Below are 16,076 nucleotides of genomic sequence, written 5' to 3'. Positions count from 1 at the left end.
CCCTCTTTTCTTCCCTCAACTGAGATCAAACTTTTACCATTTTCATTGAATAAAATAATCAAAGTTAGTTCGTTACTGCCTGGGATGTCCCTCAGAGTAACTGATTTTATTGTCTGAAATTCTCAGACACCCTCTCATCAAATATCATCACAAGAGAGACGTTGAATCGAACAGGAGAGATGTTTTTGCGTTGCCAGGAAATAACAACAAAAAAAGTATCACGTGGGTTGCAGGAACAAGCAGATGAAATAATCGAGCAAGCCAAAAGGTGATTTTCTGGTATGTCTATGAACACTTTTCACAAGGCTGTGACACCAGTCCCATCAAAAGCTGGACCTCAGAGAGAAACTGCAACAGCACTCCCGTTAATTTGGCAAAAGGCAGCTGGAACTTCAAATTAGCATCATTTCCCCTGGTTATACCAGAATGTAATACATGTTAAGTCAACACAATAAAATTAGCTGAAGTGGCTACTAGCTTTAATCAGAGCCTCATCTGACATTCAGAACTCCAGAAGGCTTCAGGTAGCACACTGCATACAAGAGCTCTTTTTTTTCCCCCCCTTTTAGCAACAACTTTAAATAATCACCACAAATAGCTCCTAAATAAAAATGATGCCATTTTTAAGGAGGAATTTATTTACTCCTCCAGAAGCTGGCAAAGATTACCTCAGACCTTCAGTCTGCAGTACTTTGCGTGTATAGCTTCAACTATAGAAGCTATACACACAAAGACAACTTCATCAATACAATCTTGCTCCAAGTGGCTCTGTGCTCTTTTACCATACAGAATGTGAGCATTTTCCCCTTTCTGTGCACACACAACTCGTGAAGGTTCGATAGTTTCTCCCCACAAACCTTACGCTGATGCCTAGGGAATCTGGCTGACAAAATGCATCCCACCTTCTGGCTAGTACCACACATCAAGGGAACAATATTTGAGAAGTTCATAGTAAAGACAGGCTTTGAACAGTTAGATAGACCAGGAGAAGAACACAACCTCTTGTAACTACAATTTCAAAGAGATCCTGCTCCATACTTTGTGAGTCTCTTAATTTTCTGACAGTTTTTTTTGTCTTAGATCACAATCCTGGTGACGTATCGATGACATCACCTTCACTCAAGGACACCCGCCAAGGAACACAACCTTAGCACACCTTTACAAATCAATCATCACATACAAGGGAGTTGCCATTTGCAGCTAAGTCAGAACAACGTAGGTTGGAAGGGCCTCTAGGAGACACCCAATTCAGCCTGGTGCTCAAAGCAAGTCTACTCAGATTGCTCAAGGACTTGTCTGGAGAGCTCCGAGGACAGAGATTCCACAGCTTCAAGGCAACCCATTCTAATATCTGACCTATTTCACTAGAAAGCACACTGCTTGCAATACACCTGAATTGCTGATTCAGAAAACTGTTTCTCACATATTAAAAACATCAAGACTACACTGAGTCTGTCCCCTGACAAAAACTGGGAAGATGAAGGGGACACATAGGAAGAAAGGGAGAGGAAAGGATCAGAGTGCAGACAATTTCACCCATAACAGAGAAAAAAAATCTTAGCAATACCCTTCTACAAGCCATGTGTTTCTGCTTTCTAGCACAGAATCTACTATAAAACAGCCAATGCAGGTGAGATAAAAGACAAGGGATGAGGATAAAGAGAAGGGAGGCCACGCTGCCTTTGGTTACACATCCCTCCCTCTGTTCAAAACTGTTTCATTGCATACAGACAGCAAAATGGTTTTTCACACAGGAACTGAAAATGCCATCTCAGCATCAACTGTTTGCAAACAATCCTGTGAAAAACAGCAGAAAGAAAATACGTCCGGTGGTAAACAATAATGTGAACAGAACCTGAGGTGACTGTCAAGTGTTCAGAGCAGGGCAAAGATCTTCACTTTGCTGAATGGAATTCTCAAACCATCAATTCCTACCAGGAATTCCTTCTTTTAGTATACACGGAAGCTGGTTTGCATGTCTCACGAGGTAAAAATCCCAAAATTAAAGCTGATAAAGATCCTCTACTTAAAGCACCATCTGAATAATTTTTCTCAAAGAGTCGGTCAGTACCCCTGAATTATGCTGACCACCACTGAAAACAGGAACTTATTTACTTCTTTAGAAGATCACTTTCCAGCTATGCCTCAACCCTGGGAAAGAAGAAGGAAAAAGAGGAAATAGAGCAGTGGTGTGTGCATATACATATATATATATATATATTTTATTTAAAGTAAATCCAATATTCAGGATATTCATGAATACGATTAGTGATTTTGTCATACCAGTGCAGAATGGTTCTCAGAGTACCATCATATTGAACTGTACACTTCAGATTAGATGGAGGAAGAAAAGAGCAAAGCGGCCTTGCCTAGTTGTATCAGATGATTTTTCTATTCTTCCCACTCTACTCTTGCCAAACCACCAGCAAACATCAGCACACTTCAGGTCTGGACACTTGCCAGCTAGCACAAAGGCCAACAAACCAGAAGCTGCTAGAAATACATTAGTTTTTGGGGACACAGAACTTGAACGACAAATATATACAGAAACTGAAGTTAATTAGCCTCAACATCAACAAACACAGCAAGTGAAAGGGGAAAAGACTGAAAAAGCATCGTGACAACTGTCAGCTATTCAAAGTGAAAGAGTAAATAAAAATTTCAAGTAGGAAACCTTCAAACTTTTTTTCTGTTTTTAAATAATGGGACAGGCTAGCTTCACACCTTTGATGGGATCAGTTACTAACACCTTTTGTGAAGCTGCCACCAGTACATGAAAAAAAAAAAAAAAAAAAAAAAAAAGGTGATCTTGAAAGCTGTAGCACTGTACTACAATTAGAGGACACAAGGGAACAGTAACCTTTCCTTCCTTCGGGAAAAGCTAGGCAAGTAGCATTTAGTGTATTAAAAGCGTTAAAGCAAGCTGCCAGCGTATCTCCTACGTGGTAATACCACACACTGCTAGAGAATCACTAAACAAAAGAATATGAGGATCCAACATACTGCCAGCGTTACAAAATTATAGAAGCAGCTTTTACCATGTATTGCCCACAAAAGAAAAGGCCAAGCACTTTTCCTCTTCACTCAGCTGTTTTACAATTGCAAGTCAAAGGTCAACTATCTTCACTCACTTCTGGATCCCAGCCACAAGATTACTAACAACCAGCCTAATGGCTCCAGTTCAAATGCTGTTCAATCAAGTCCAGAATCTGTGGGCACGCAGCAATAATGGCACCATGACATCATAGCCAAGTTATCTGCTGAAATCAGATGGAGTCAGGCAGCATGCATCTTTGTCTTCTCTCCCCACAGACAGAAACATGAACTTTTAAGGAGCGGGAAGTAAAGGGTTAGAGATTTTGTTCTTTCCTTAGCGTAGCTAAGGTATAACAGAACTATTTTTTGCCATCATCTTGCATCCCAAATTAACATGACTTTCCAAAGCTGCGTGAAGACCAGCCCTAGTAGAAATCTTCATTAGACATGCGGAGTTATGTGTGTGCCTCAAAGGATATTGCCTTTGAGGCACACAAAGGATATTTAAACACTGAAGTGTGCAGCTGCATTCAACATCCTACTAGTTTATTTCTCTTCCGTCACTCATTTGAGGGCAGCAGGACTGACCTAATAAATAAGACTGATCACGAGGCACGCAAATGGGATACCCTGAGACTTCTCAGTCATGAGTAAAGTACTAACAAAACAGATCTGGCATGCCTGATGAAAATTAATTTCCACAAACTGAAATGCTTTTGAAGTGGACCAGACTTTCAAACTGACAATTTACCACAGAAGCTTGTCAGTCTGAATAAAATGAACTGTAACAATTCTAAGAGTTGTTGGCTTATTTCTCTGAAGTTTGCCAGCTTTATACAGAGAACCTTCCCACACCACACAAACTCACTACAACTGCATGCTGAAAAGAGATCCCTGAAACTCTTGGAATTTTCAGTAACTTTAGTGGTGATCTGGAGCAAGTCCTCATTTCTAGGCCTAAAGTTTACTCATCTATGAATATGTAAAATTTGTATTTTCAGAATATAAGCAAAAAATAATAACAATTTTGAGAACTGATCATAGCTTTGCAGAAGTGTTAAGCCTAAGTTTTGTCTAGAGTAGGAAAATCCCTGTATTCTAGGAAAAATACAGGGATTAACGTGATGTAACTACATACGTATCGGCATGTTTCTATTACCGTGACAGAATTTGTATCTATGAGACGACATCAAGTGGCCAAGATTCAAGCACATTTTACTACAAGCAGCAGTTTTAGTACAGACAAAACATTATAAAGTCTAAAAAAAAGTTATTTTCCCTTTAATTCTTAGAGAGGAAAATATTTTTAAATGAATACAAACATTACACAAGACATTTCTCACGTACTTCAGCAAACACCTATACCAAACTAGCTCAAAATAACGAAGAACTCACTTTAAAATAAACTGTACTTCACTATATTTATGTTTTCCTTCCTGTTCAGCACTTTCTACAAGCTTACTTCAGTTGTGCCCTTCTTCAAATACACTATAAAAGCCAAGGGCAGCTAGTAGTGACCCAAAATAGAAAAATGATTGTTAGGTTATCACAAAAGAAATCTAGCGTTCTGAAGTTTTGAATGTTTAAAAACAGCAAAAGGTTATTACATGAACATGGGAATTGAGGTGTGCAGATCTAACAGGCATTTTTTAGGTCATTTATGAACCAGGGATGTGGAGAACATATACAGATGCAATTATTCTAAAAGAACAATTTCAAAGCAGGATACGTTTTTGCTGCCATTCTCTATTAACAGCCACACAATATTACTGCATTTCTAACAGTCACATTTCATTATTGAAATATGAGCTCCAGAAGAAGTATTTTAAGTGTATATGTAGAGGACTTCTTCCAACTTATCTTAAAATAGTAGCTAAATCAAGCCCTTCTCTCGTAAAAATTTTGAGCAGATGAGTAATCCCACTGAGGTCTGCAGGAGTTGATTTGTCAGCATGCACAAAGTTACAGCCTTACATCTGCAAGATAGGCACCTCTCAAAGCAGTTTCTACTCAAAGCATTTTAGAAAGCAGCATCTTAAAATATTTGAATAGTAAATGCATCACACTAGGAAGGTAAGCCCATCGTTTATGTTTACAGAGAAATACTGGCTCTGAATGAAACTCCATTAATACACTCTGCAATAATGCTCTTACTACTTGGAAGCAACACAGCTCAGAACTATGCTTTGCTGAGAACAAATCACTACGGGCTTTATGTTTTACTCCCCCCACAACCAAAATTTTGGGCTTGTTCTGTATGTTATTTTAATTACAGTCTTAGAAACTCCGGTGTTTCTCAAATTCTAAAGATGAATTCTTAGAGCATTTGATATATCAAAAGGGCTATAGAGCAAAATTCCTCTAATGCACTCCAACATCCACTTACATCTGCACAGATCCATTAAATATTCAGTCACGAGCTTATCACTTGAGTTCATCAGGTCTGAAGATAAAATTCAGCAGCATTATTTGACAGGGTGATGCAAAATGATTACCTACTGAGAAATAATCTAATCACCATTCTTCGATACTGGAATCTTTGGCAGAAGGCAAAGGAAAGGAACACCAAACAGATCTCAGATACACTGAAGGGTATCCTCTCATAGAAAGGAACTCAGCGCAGAGCATGCTGTCTTGTACTTCTGCTTATTCGCCACAGTGTTTAAGACCGAGTTTTCAAATATTGCAGGCTCAGAAGAGAGGAGAGAGACTTTGAGATGTATGCTTAATACAGTAACAGAACAGCATCTCCTGCTTTTAAAGAGGTCGGACTGGGCTCGAGGAAACGTTTAGGTACCCTATTAAAAGGACCTGGCAATTGCTGGGGACTCGGCAGAGGGACAGGAAGCGACTCACCAGGGAGAGGAGCCGAAAAGCTGAGGGCCAGAGCGCAAACCCCGAGCCCTTCCCCTCCACTCACCTTAAGGATATCTCCCCGTTTGAAGCTCAGCTCGTCATCCGCCGTGGCTTTGAAGTCGTACTTGGCGATGGCTTCCATGCTGGGGCTGGGGCTGCGGCTCCCGGTGGGAAGGAAGCGCTCCCCGCAGCCTCCGCGGCTGCTCCCGGCTCAGCCCTCCCGCGGCCCGGCTCCGTCCGAGGCTCCGGCGCCGCCTGGCGCATACAGGAGAGGCCGGGGGTCGGTCCGCCCTAGAGGGGGAGGAAGAGACGGGCCATTAGGGGGAAGTGGCACGGAGCGAGGGCCGGGGCCGCGCCCAGAGCCTCTCCCCTCCGCCCGGCGCGGCTCGGCCGCCGCTTCCTCCCCTTCCCTCCCGCAGGCCCGGCTCGCCGAGTGACACGGCCCGCGGCCAATGGCCGGCAGCAGCCCGGGAGGCGGCCCCGGGGAGCCCGGGCAGGGGCTGGGGCAGGGCCCGGGGCAGGGCCCGGCCCCCTCCCGCCCGCAGCAGCCCCGGGGAGAGGCGCCCCCGGAGCCCCCCGGGGAGCAGGGCACAGCGCGGGGCTCGCAGCACGGTGGGGGAAGCCCCGGGGGGGGGGGGGCAGCCCGCTCGCTACGCCACGGTTTACACCCGCTGGTTTTTGCTTTTTTTTTTTTTTTCCTCCCCCCCATTCATACAGCTTGTATCGATTTGAGTATGAGTGAGATGAAGCGAAGATAGTGCTGCTGGTTCTCGGCAAGAAACGGCTCGCAAAAAGCGCTCCGAAATTATATACACGTAGACAGAGTCAGGGCTCGCTCTGACATAAAGGCAACCTTCCTGAAATCCCAGCGTCTTCAGCAGCCCAACACGTCAAAACATAAACCCAAAGAGCTTCAGAAGCACAGCGTGAAAATCAGCAAGGTCGAGGCAGCATCTCTGCCAGCCCCAGAGAAAAACGACACCAAATTTGGCATCACGTATCTAGACACTGACACCACCTGAAGGCCTTGAAAATACCTCCTGATCTCAGGTCAGAACAGGAGGGATTTCATCAGAGCCCAGCTTCATTTGATAGCAGGGAAGGGAAGGGATCAGAAAGAAGTCAAGTAAGATAGCGAATTAAAAACCGCCATGAATTTATCGCTTTGAAGAATCAGCAGAGAGCTGATCCTTGTCAATGACAATCCAAGACAGAAAAGATCTGACAAACACCAGTTAACCCACGCACCTGCTAATTCAGTCATTGTGGTTATGGCCCAGAAAGAGCACTGCTACATGCAAAGGCAGCATATGGCAATAGTATTTTCTCCCTTTTGGGGAAAAAAATCTGTCTTATATAAATGCAGTTGAGCAATTAACGTGCTTATATTCCACAAGTCCCATGCTTGGCCAATCTTTAGCTTCACATCCTTAAAGACTAACGAAGCTTAAGGCAAAAGAAAAAAAAAAATCAGAACTAAGATTTCTATCACAGCACACTGGCAGAATGAGGACAGATATTTACAGGTCCTTTGTCAAAGAAGGAACATCTCTGTGAAGTCCCCACATGGACAGGGTTTGGGATTTTCTTTTGTACACCTGAACAGCACAACCAAAACATCAGTAAGGCTGACAAGGCTGTCGATAGCCACGAGGATCACACTGAACGATCTGCCTGTGCTGCTGGAAATACTAGAAATAAATATACAGGATTCAGGCTTTGGCCAATACACATATTTAAAACCAAAAAGCGTGTCCTTTTATTGAGTTACGCTTTGATTCTAAAATGCTTAAGTCTCAATATTGATTAAAATAATCTGTTTTTTTTCTGACATCAGCCTTCCACACTGAATGGACGTACACATACGAACAGCAGCAGTAACTTTCTTGCACCAGGAAGACTTGCCGTTTGCCAGCCTCTATTGTGTTTGGTTCCCCATCTCCTCATCTTTCTAACCTGACCTATTTTTTAAACTGATGTTTTGTTTTTACCATTTTCTGCTGTTCCAGCAGTATCAAGGTGTAACATGAAATGACTGCATATGAAGCGATGGAAAATGCAAACACTCGTTCAAGCGTATTGTCAGTAAGTCCTGTACGCTTCATGGTAAACACAGCCGAGTTTCTATTCCTTCTTAAAGGGTAAATATAGCTGCAACATTTCTGGGTTTCAGAAAGCTCAATGCTACATTTCAAGCTGCGTATCATTATCTGCATGCAAACGCCATCAGCTAAGGGAACGCTCCTTGGAAACCCTAGAATCAAAATCGAAGAGCATAAAAGCAAGTTGCACAACCCGGACAATACATTACGGGCTTAACATACAGCTAAAGATAGAAGCTACTGCCAGCTGGTAAACGCTCCTCTCTTTGGGGTACACAAGCATTGCTACCCAGTACTCTACTAGCATCTAAATGAACTTTTTTTTTTTTTTTACCTGAAGGAGTTAATACCCAACTTTTTTTTTTTTTTTTTTAATAGAGAAACTGATGCAGCACTTCCAAGAACTACACTGGCATTTCCCTGAGCTCAGCAATAGTACAACAGTGGGAAATATTCCAGAACAATTCAAGATGAAAGAGATTCATCACGTAATTTTCTTTTTAAACATGCATTCGTATTACTACCACCACCGTATATATTGTCAGCATATAAAAGAGTTATGTTTCTAGGTAACGATACTAACAGCAGCTGCAACGTAGAACAAAACTTTAACCATCAAGACTTTGGGCAAAAGCACAGCTGAAGTTTAGGCACAAAGCTACACAGAAACTAGGGAAAAGCTTTGAAAATATTAAACCAAGAAAACATCAAAAACAGGTAAACTCAGAACACCAATTCCCTTAAAGTCATTTAGGAAGCATTTGCTGTGCACTAACCTTATTCCATAAGAGCTTAGAGACAGTCAGCCACACAACCATTGCAATAAAAGAAACCTACTGCACAAGGGAAAAAAATAGCTTACTGGGGAAGTGGCTTGTGCTAGGTCTCTGCCAACTGAGAGCACAGCTGTAGGTATTTGCTTTAGGCAGACTGCCGGGAACAGGACACGTTGCAAAGCCTACTGTACCTTAGGTCCACAAACCTCAAATAGGGTAAGATAGGTAAGAGTGAAGCACAGTCAGAATATGAATCCAGTGAGCACACATTACAAGAATGAACAGACCTTACTAGAACTAACAGATCTCACCTCACTGTGTTTTGCTCTTAAAAAAAAATCAGGGAGGACGAGGAAGAAAATGGATCAAGAAAAAAAGGTAGAAGATGCAGCTAATAGCAAGCTTTTATTCACAATACAGTGCTGCAGCTCAGGAAGGAATATAAGTAATTATAAATACAAACCTCCCCGTTGTAGCCAACAGGAAACAATTCTCATGATCTTTTCAACGGATATTTCAAAAAACACATAGGCAAAGGTAGGCTTTTTATGCTTCTCTCACTAATTTTCTAGCAGACGAAAGCTTTCTAACTTCAATCTTTTCACTGTTCTTTGGGAAAGTAATATGGGCAGGAATAGAATAACAGACAGTTTAGAAAAGAAAGTAAGAAGATACATTCAGTGGAAGATTTTGCAAAGAATCAGATCCTAAACTTCATCATCTGTTATAGGACAAAACATGACTGAGGGTGGTAGAAACAAAAACGTATGGATACATCATCTGGAAGACATGCAGAAATGTTAAGTGTCAGCTCCAAACAAAAGAATAGAAAGAAGAAATCATAAGGGCAGAGCCCTGATTCAAATTAGCCAAATAAGGAAGTATAGCATTACAAACTAACCAGGTAAAATATAAATGAAGTTATCAACATATAAAAGCCAGAACATTCAGGGTAATAAATGATACTCAAGACCTATTAGCTTAATACATTTCAATTTCCTTAAGTATGCCTTGTCTTAGGTCCAGATATCACAGAACTAAGCTGCAGTACAAAGCAGATAATATTTATCAGATCAAATCATTTTATCAAGTAATAAAAAACTTCAGCTCTAGCAGAAATTATTTATTGTCACTTTCCTATTTTAAACTGTATAAAGCAAGTTTAAATGTTACAAGCTTCCCGGGTATTATGAAATACTTAAAACACTAAATGACTTAACCATTGTAAGAGATTGTAATAATTCAAAGGCCGTTTTTGGCACAAATGCTCAATATCCAAGGTTTGTGCAGACATGGATTACAGACAACATCACGTTTGAAGGATTTTAACGATCTGGGACCCTTCAAATACGGGCCCTTGACAGACAGCATTTCATAATCTTTAAAACAAGGAACTGACTTCCCTAAACACTCTTTTTGAGCTATGAATAGCTCTTCCAGTTATTAACTACACTACGGACTATTTTCTCTTTAGGTTGTAAAAGAGATCTCTATCTGGAGTCAGACGTTGTGTGAGTTGCTCAGGCAGTACCCTTGTCCTCTATAGATTATTTGGAACTATATTGGCAGGTTACACCTTATTGCATAAAACCAACAGCGAATCTCAAGCAGGAAGTACAGAAGAGAAAGAGAAGACTAAGAGAGGCGTCTTTCTCTCCCTTAAAAACTCGCACTTGAAGCGTGACACAAAAGGTCCTAGAAGAACAGAAGGTATGGACGTTAACCTGCCTACAGGCTATTCACAACCTTTTTACCTTTGGAAGCGGCCTGAAATTACAGAACTCTCGGGGAACATTAAAAATAAGCCCAAGACCCACCCGCACACAACACCACACAGATGCACATTAAACCAAAGCGACCCCAGACACAAACCTCAGCCCGGCTGGGGGACCCGAGGAAGGAGAGCAGCACCTGAGGGCACTGTACCTCGCAGATAACCCCTCTCTAGAGCCCAGGACCTTCTTTCACTCCTCTTTAGAGCCCAGGATCCCCTTTCACACACCCCCTAGAGCCCAGGACGCCCTTTTACTCCCCTCTAGAGCCCAGAACCCCCTTTCTCCCCCACCCTCTAGAGCCCAGGACCTCCCTCCCCCCCCCCCCCCCCGAGGGCCCAAGACCCCGCCAAACCTCCCCTCTGGAGCCCAGGACCCCCTTTCCCCCCCCGCCAACCCCTCAGGGCTCAGCCCCGCTGCGCCGGGAAGCCCGAGGCGAGCCCCGAGGCGCTGAGCGGCGAGAGGCGGAACACCCCCGGGGCCCAGGCCGAGACACCGGGAGCCTCCCTCCTTCCCCTCAGCGCCCCGGGGCAACCGAGCCCGGCAGGGGCCGGCCCCTTCCTTCCCCTCAGCGCTCCGGTTACGGGACCGGCTGCGTGTGCGTGCGTGCGTGCGGGAAGGAAACCAGCGGCCCGCTGCCCGGCCGCCCTCCCCCCTCCCCGACTCACCGAGCAGCTCTGGGGTCCCCCGGCCCGCCCGAGGCTCCTCGCCGCCCGCCTGGCCCCACGCGGCCCGGCCCGGCCGCCCCCTCCAGCGCCGCCTCAGCCGCCGCCGCCGCCGCCCCCCCCCACCCGCCCGCCGCGCCTGCTCCACCGCCGCCGCCGTTCCCGCAGCAAATCTCGCGAGAGCCGCCCCCTGTCAGCCGCCCGCCGCCCCGCGCCTGCGCACTCCGCTCTGCCCGGCGAGGGAGGGAGGGGGAGAGGGAGGTGGCGGCTCCGCGCATGCGCGGGGGTGGGCGGGGAGCGCTGAGGGGAGCCGTGAGGGGTTTGTGAGGCGTTCCTTATCCCCGTGAGGGGGGCGGGAGGCGCAGCCCCTCCGCGGAGCGTTTGCCTCGTTTATCGCCGTCTCCACATGCCCGTGAGGCAGGGCGGTCTGCGCCACAGCGTGGGGTTGGCAGGGTCGGGGGTTAACAGGGAAAAAAAACACCTAAAACCGTCAGGGTTGGAGCAGCCCTCCAGGGTCAGCGGGTCCAACCGCCCCCTGCCGCCACCATCACCCCCTAACCCTGTCCCCAAGCACCACGTCCAGCCCTGAACACCCCCAGGGACGGTGACTCCACCACCCCCCTGGGCAACCCATCCCAGTGCCTGACATCTCTTTCTGAGGAGAAATGTCTCCTCACTTCCAACCTCAACCTCCCGTTACCAACTGGAGGCCATTCCCCCTGCTCCTATCACTGGTTATCTGTGACAGGACACTGACCCTCAGCTCCCTTTCAGGTAATTTTAGAGGATGCAGCTGGAACGACCAAGGAGAACTGCCCCTAGGCAGGAACGCTGTGCTACCCAACCTGGGTTTGAACACAACTTTCAGAGGGTGCAGAGGCACACATCAACTCCTGAGCACACCTGGTACAGCAGCAGCCACTGTCTGTTCTGAGCTCTGATCAAGGCACCCTTGCTGTAGGGAATAAAACTGATCAGATTTTGCAATTAAAACGCGCAGAGGGCGAAATTCAGACTGCACAGGCATCTAATTCCAGGGGTTAACTATATGACCCTCATATCGTTTGTTTAGCTTTAAAAGGCTGTAATTACAACACGGTAAAACAGTTGCTTAGGTAAATATCAGGCCTCAATTCCCTGGTAAAGAGTACATAAAACATTCTCCTCTTGCTCTAGAGAGGAAAGTTAACTTCTAAAACAGATGCTTTCTATAATGCTTTCTATAATTTCACCCCCCTGAAAGGAGGCATTCACACCAAACAGGCTCTTACCACTTACCTGAAGTAAGCAGTAATAGCCACAAGCCAACTATAGAAGTTTGTTTTTAATAGGTTGCTCCTCACTCCCCCACTCCCTGAAACAATGGGGAAACTGGGAAATGTGGGGTCTAAGTATAGCACCTACCACAGCTACCGAGATGTAAGCTGCAGAGATCACATCTCTGCTCATTTAAATTTTGGATTACTCTGACCAAAGACTGGGTTCAAGACTACACCTTAGTCTGCCATATACAATTGGTGTTTTGTTTTATGACAGTTGTGTATTTTCATCCTTCAATTAAACCCACTTTTTTAAAAAAACCCACTTTGTGTTTTTTTTTTTAAACCACCACACTGGTTGATCTCCCCAGCTGTGCTCCGAAGGGGTGGGGTGTCATGGTTTCATCCACACCAAAATTAGCATAACACCAAAATGTAAATGCTTACCTCATGCAATTCTGCTTGCAAACCATATTCTGCGAACACTGTCTGGTAACATTCTCATTCTAAATGCTTAAGTAGCTTGATAAAGATTTGTGACAGGTTATTTTTGGATGAAATTTGTGCTTTAAACCCTTTGCAAGATCACTTTCTCCATCTAACAGCATTGTATTTAAGAGGCTCTAATTTCTTCCCAGATCTGGGTGTTAGGGGAAGGTATGAATTCTTCTAATACTTCATTCAAAAATTGGAAAGGGTGGAGAAAAAGAGCTATGGGAGCTGAAGATGTTACAAATATTTCAGACATTCTTTCTGCGGATGCAGAAGTGATTCAACTAGGATGACACAAAGACCGCTGAAATCAGAGCTAGATACCAAGATACCTCAAGTCCCCACTATTTGTTGCTTGAACATACTTACTGAGTCTCTGGTTTCACATATGACCTCAAAGGAAAGATTTAGAACTTCGTAGTAGGCTTTCTGAAAGTTAAATGACATCTCAGAAAAGTTATAGCAGGTACTTTTAGCTGGACTTGAAAAGCCAGACATGGCTAACAGCTGCCAGTTGAATGATAGCTACTTTAAGAGGCTGCAGCTGCCTGTCTTTAAAAGGGCAGTCCTAAAAGACCAAACAAGCAACAAATTTTAGAAATAGAGATCAAAGATACTCCTGATAAAGAAGTGGTTGAGATATACTTGTTTACAAACCAATTAACATAGACGTTCCCCCCTTTGCAAACAACTTAATGCTTTAGAAATATATACAGCTTACTGTACAGATATGGTGCAGCTTCACAGCAGCAAAAGCAGAAATCCCAGCATAGCTGTAAGCAAGGGTGAAAAGACAGACATTGTTTTGCTAGAGGATCAATTTCAAATCATTTCTGTAGTCTAGGAATAGCTTCAATTTTCTATGTCCATTTGTGGCGGTAAAACAATCTAAGATTAGTTCTGAGTATTTTAAGAAGTTGTAAGAAAAAAAACTTGGTGTCTGACATTTCTTTTGGATCCTTTTTTAAACACCTCAGAGCAGTCTTGGGATATAAACGTATGATTTTTGCTATTAATAGACTCAAGGAATATTTGTTAGAAGCTTTATTTTTGCATTAGCAGCCATTTAAGGTTTAAAATTGCTGCTTGGCATGTTTATATTAATACCGTATTACTGACTGAAGACGGTAGTTACTGATGACATGAAGTTTAATGTTAGCAACAGCAGTTATGTTAATGGCAGTGTTACTGAACACAAACTGTAGTGCTATCTGCCTTACCTCAACACCATCTATAACCTATGCTGCATTAGCGTTTGCGGACTTGCCATGGAATTTAATCATTGTGGAAACTTCTGTATTGTTAGGACTCAGAAATCACACTGTGTCATCTGGAGGTCACTACTTCTAGTGCCACAGCAAATGCATGAACTTTGCGTACACCTTAACACAATACTCCTTCAGACAAGCTACTCTGGCATGCAGTAACAGACAACGTACATGTTCCTTATTTCTGTCACCATCTTAGTGGTGCTGGATGCAGTAAGTGTACTTCCTTGTAGAGCTGATGCAAGAAGCTAAGCACTAACCAGGAAGATATTCTAGACTTTCTTCTCATTCACAGGAATTAAGAAGTGACCTCTCATTCCCACTTGCTGAGATCATCAACACACAGCTTCAAAGGTGGTTTTGAAAACTAAGCATCAGAGCTTAAATTGGAGCCCAGGGGCCTCTGCCTCAAACAAAAGAGCAACTGGGAGCTATTGGGAGTGCTACTGAACTTAGAGAGGGTTCATAGTCAGAAAATATTTGCTCTAGCTTTGATTCATATCTGTTCTCTCTATTGCCAAACACAAGTTAAAAGCTTGTGAACTGACACAGTAATGAAAGAATGAGCTAGTGTGGTCTCTATGTTCCACAGACATCGTGAGCAAAGTTAACTACAGCAGAATCTTTCTGGTGATAGTACAAGACTGTTGGGGCTCAAGAAAGCTATCATCTCTCAGATAAAGCAGAGACTTCAACAAGGAAAATCCAAGCTTGAGTGGAAAACAACACATGATCCTTAATTTGTACAGCCTTAATTTGTAGATGTTAACTTTGTGGGAAGTTGTAGAGTCTTTTTTTTTTTTTTTTTTTTTTAAGGTTTCTAATCACTCAAAGAGAGAAATCTAACTTCTGAGTACATTAGATACTGGCAGTGTCAGAGAGAATATGGGGTGGGTGTAATTCCTTTAAGCATGAGTAAGAACCACTTGTTGGTTGCTGGAATCAGACATCACATCCTAACTTTAACATGGAAGCCTCCAGCTTTGGTTAAATCCCTGCTTCATCAGTACTGTTCTTTCACAGACAAGTCACCTTCTTGACAAACTTCTGAAATAATTTCTTTACAACGATGTGATTTAAGCCTACCTTCCAGGTGTTTCAGCTTCTGTGCCTTCTGAACCACAGGCAGAGAACTTTCCTTCCTAATCAAGCTCTCCGAGATGTCTCACTTCATCCTTTCTGCAGTCTTCACGTTTGTTCCTAGCCCCATTCTCCTCAGACAGGAGAATATGCTATCATCGTGAACTACAATACAATAAACAATTGCCAATTTTAGGAGCTGTGTCTTTTGCAATGAGTCTATTTTCCAACTGATTCTGGCACAGTAAGCATAATTAAATACAATGCTAATATGCATCTTTCTTTCTCTGACGCATTTCCTGATTTCAAAGAACTGTAGTGACTTTTTTTCCTGAAAGCAAACCCCTGACTGGCTCCAGTCACCTTTAGATCAAAAATTCACATTATGATTCTACATTACGTTTCTGCAGTTCACAAAGCATCATGCTGTGTGTCTTGTTGTAGCTGTATATAAGCAGCCTGATGTATGAGCCCAGAGAGAAAGCTTCCTCCCATTGAAAGCAATTTAGACAGTCTGCTACAGGGAATGTAGAATAGACTTAGATAACTCAAGATAGTCCCGATCAATTTTCTGGCAAGCTGAAAATGTAACGCCATAAGACTGTTCTGGCAGCTGTGGGAGAATTAACTTGCTATATACCTCAGAGGAGCAGGACTGAAGTGGGTGCGGCAAATAGGGGAATGCCAGGAATGTAAGCACAGCAAGGAGGGAAGGCTGGGAACAGGGCTGCTGAGATTTGTCCATGAACATCACCTTCCCACATCAACCA

At 43.6% G+C, this 16,076-nt stretch overlaps 1 protein-coding gene across 1 annotated transcript in view; it reads right to left on the bottom strand.

Moving 5' to 3' along the window:
- The window catches only part of GRB2 (growth factor receptor bound protein 2), a 50,680-nt gene extending 39,339 nt beyond the window's left edge, over positions 1-11,341 (bottom strand). Inside the window, exons 1-2 of the mRNA XM_084298584.1 lie at positions 11,211-11,341; positions 5,957-6,183 (exon numbers count right to left, since the gene is read on the bottom strand). Coding sequence (XP_084154710.1) covers positions 5,957-6,034 — 78 coding nt within the window. The 5' untranslated portion in view covers positions 6,035-6,183; positions 11,211-11,341. The remainder of the gene's footprint in view (positions 1-5,956; positions 6,184-11,210) is intronic.
- Between the last annotated feature and the right edge of the window lie 4,735 nt (positions 11,342-16,076).

This window comes from Netta rufina, assembly GCF_964035555.1.
Source record: "Netta rufina genome assembly, chromosome: 19".
Taxonomy (NCBI): Eukaryota; Metazoa; Chordata; class Aves; order Anseriformes; family Anatidae; genus Netta; species Netta rufina.
This window is presented reverse-complemented; position numbering and strand designations above follow the sequence as displayed.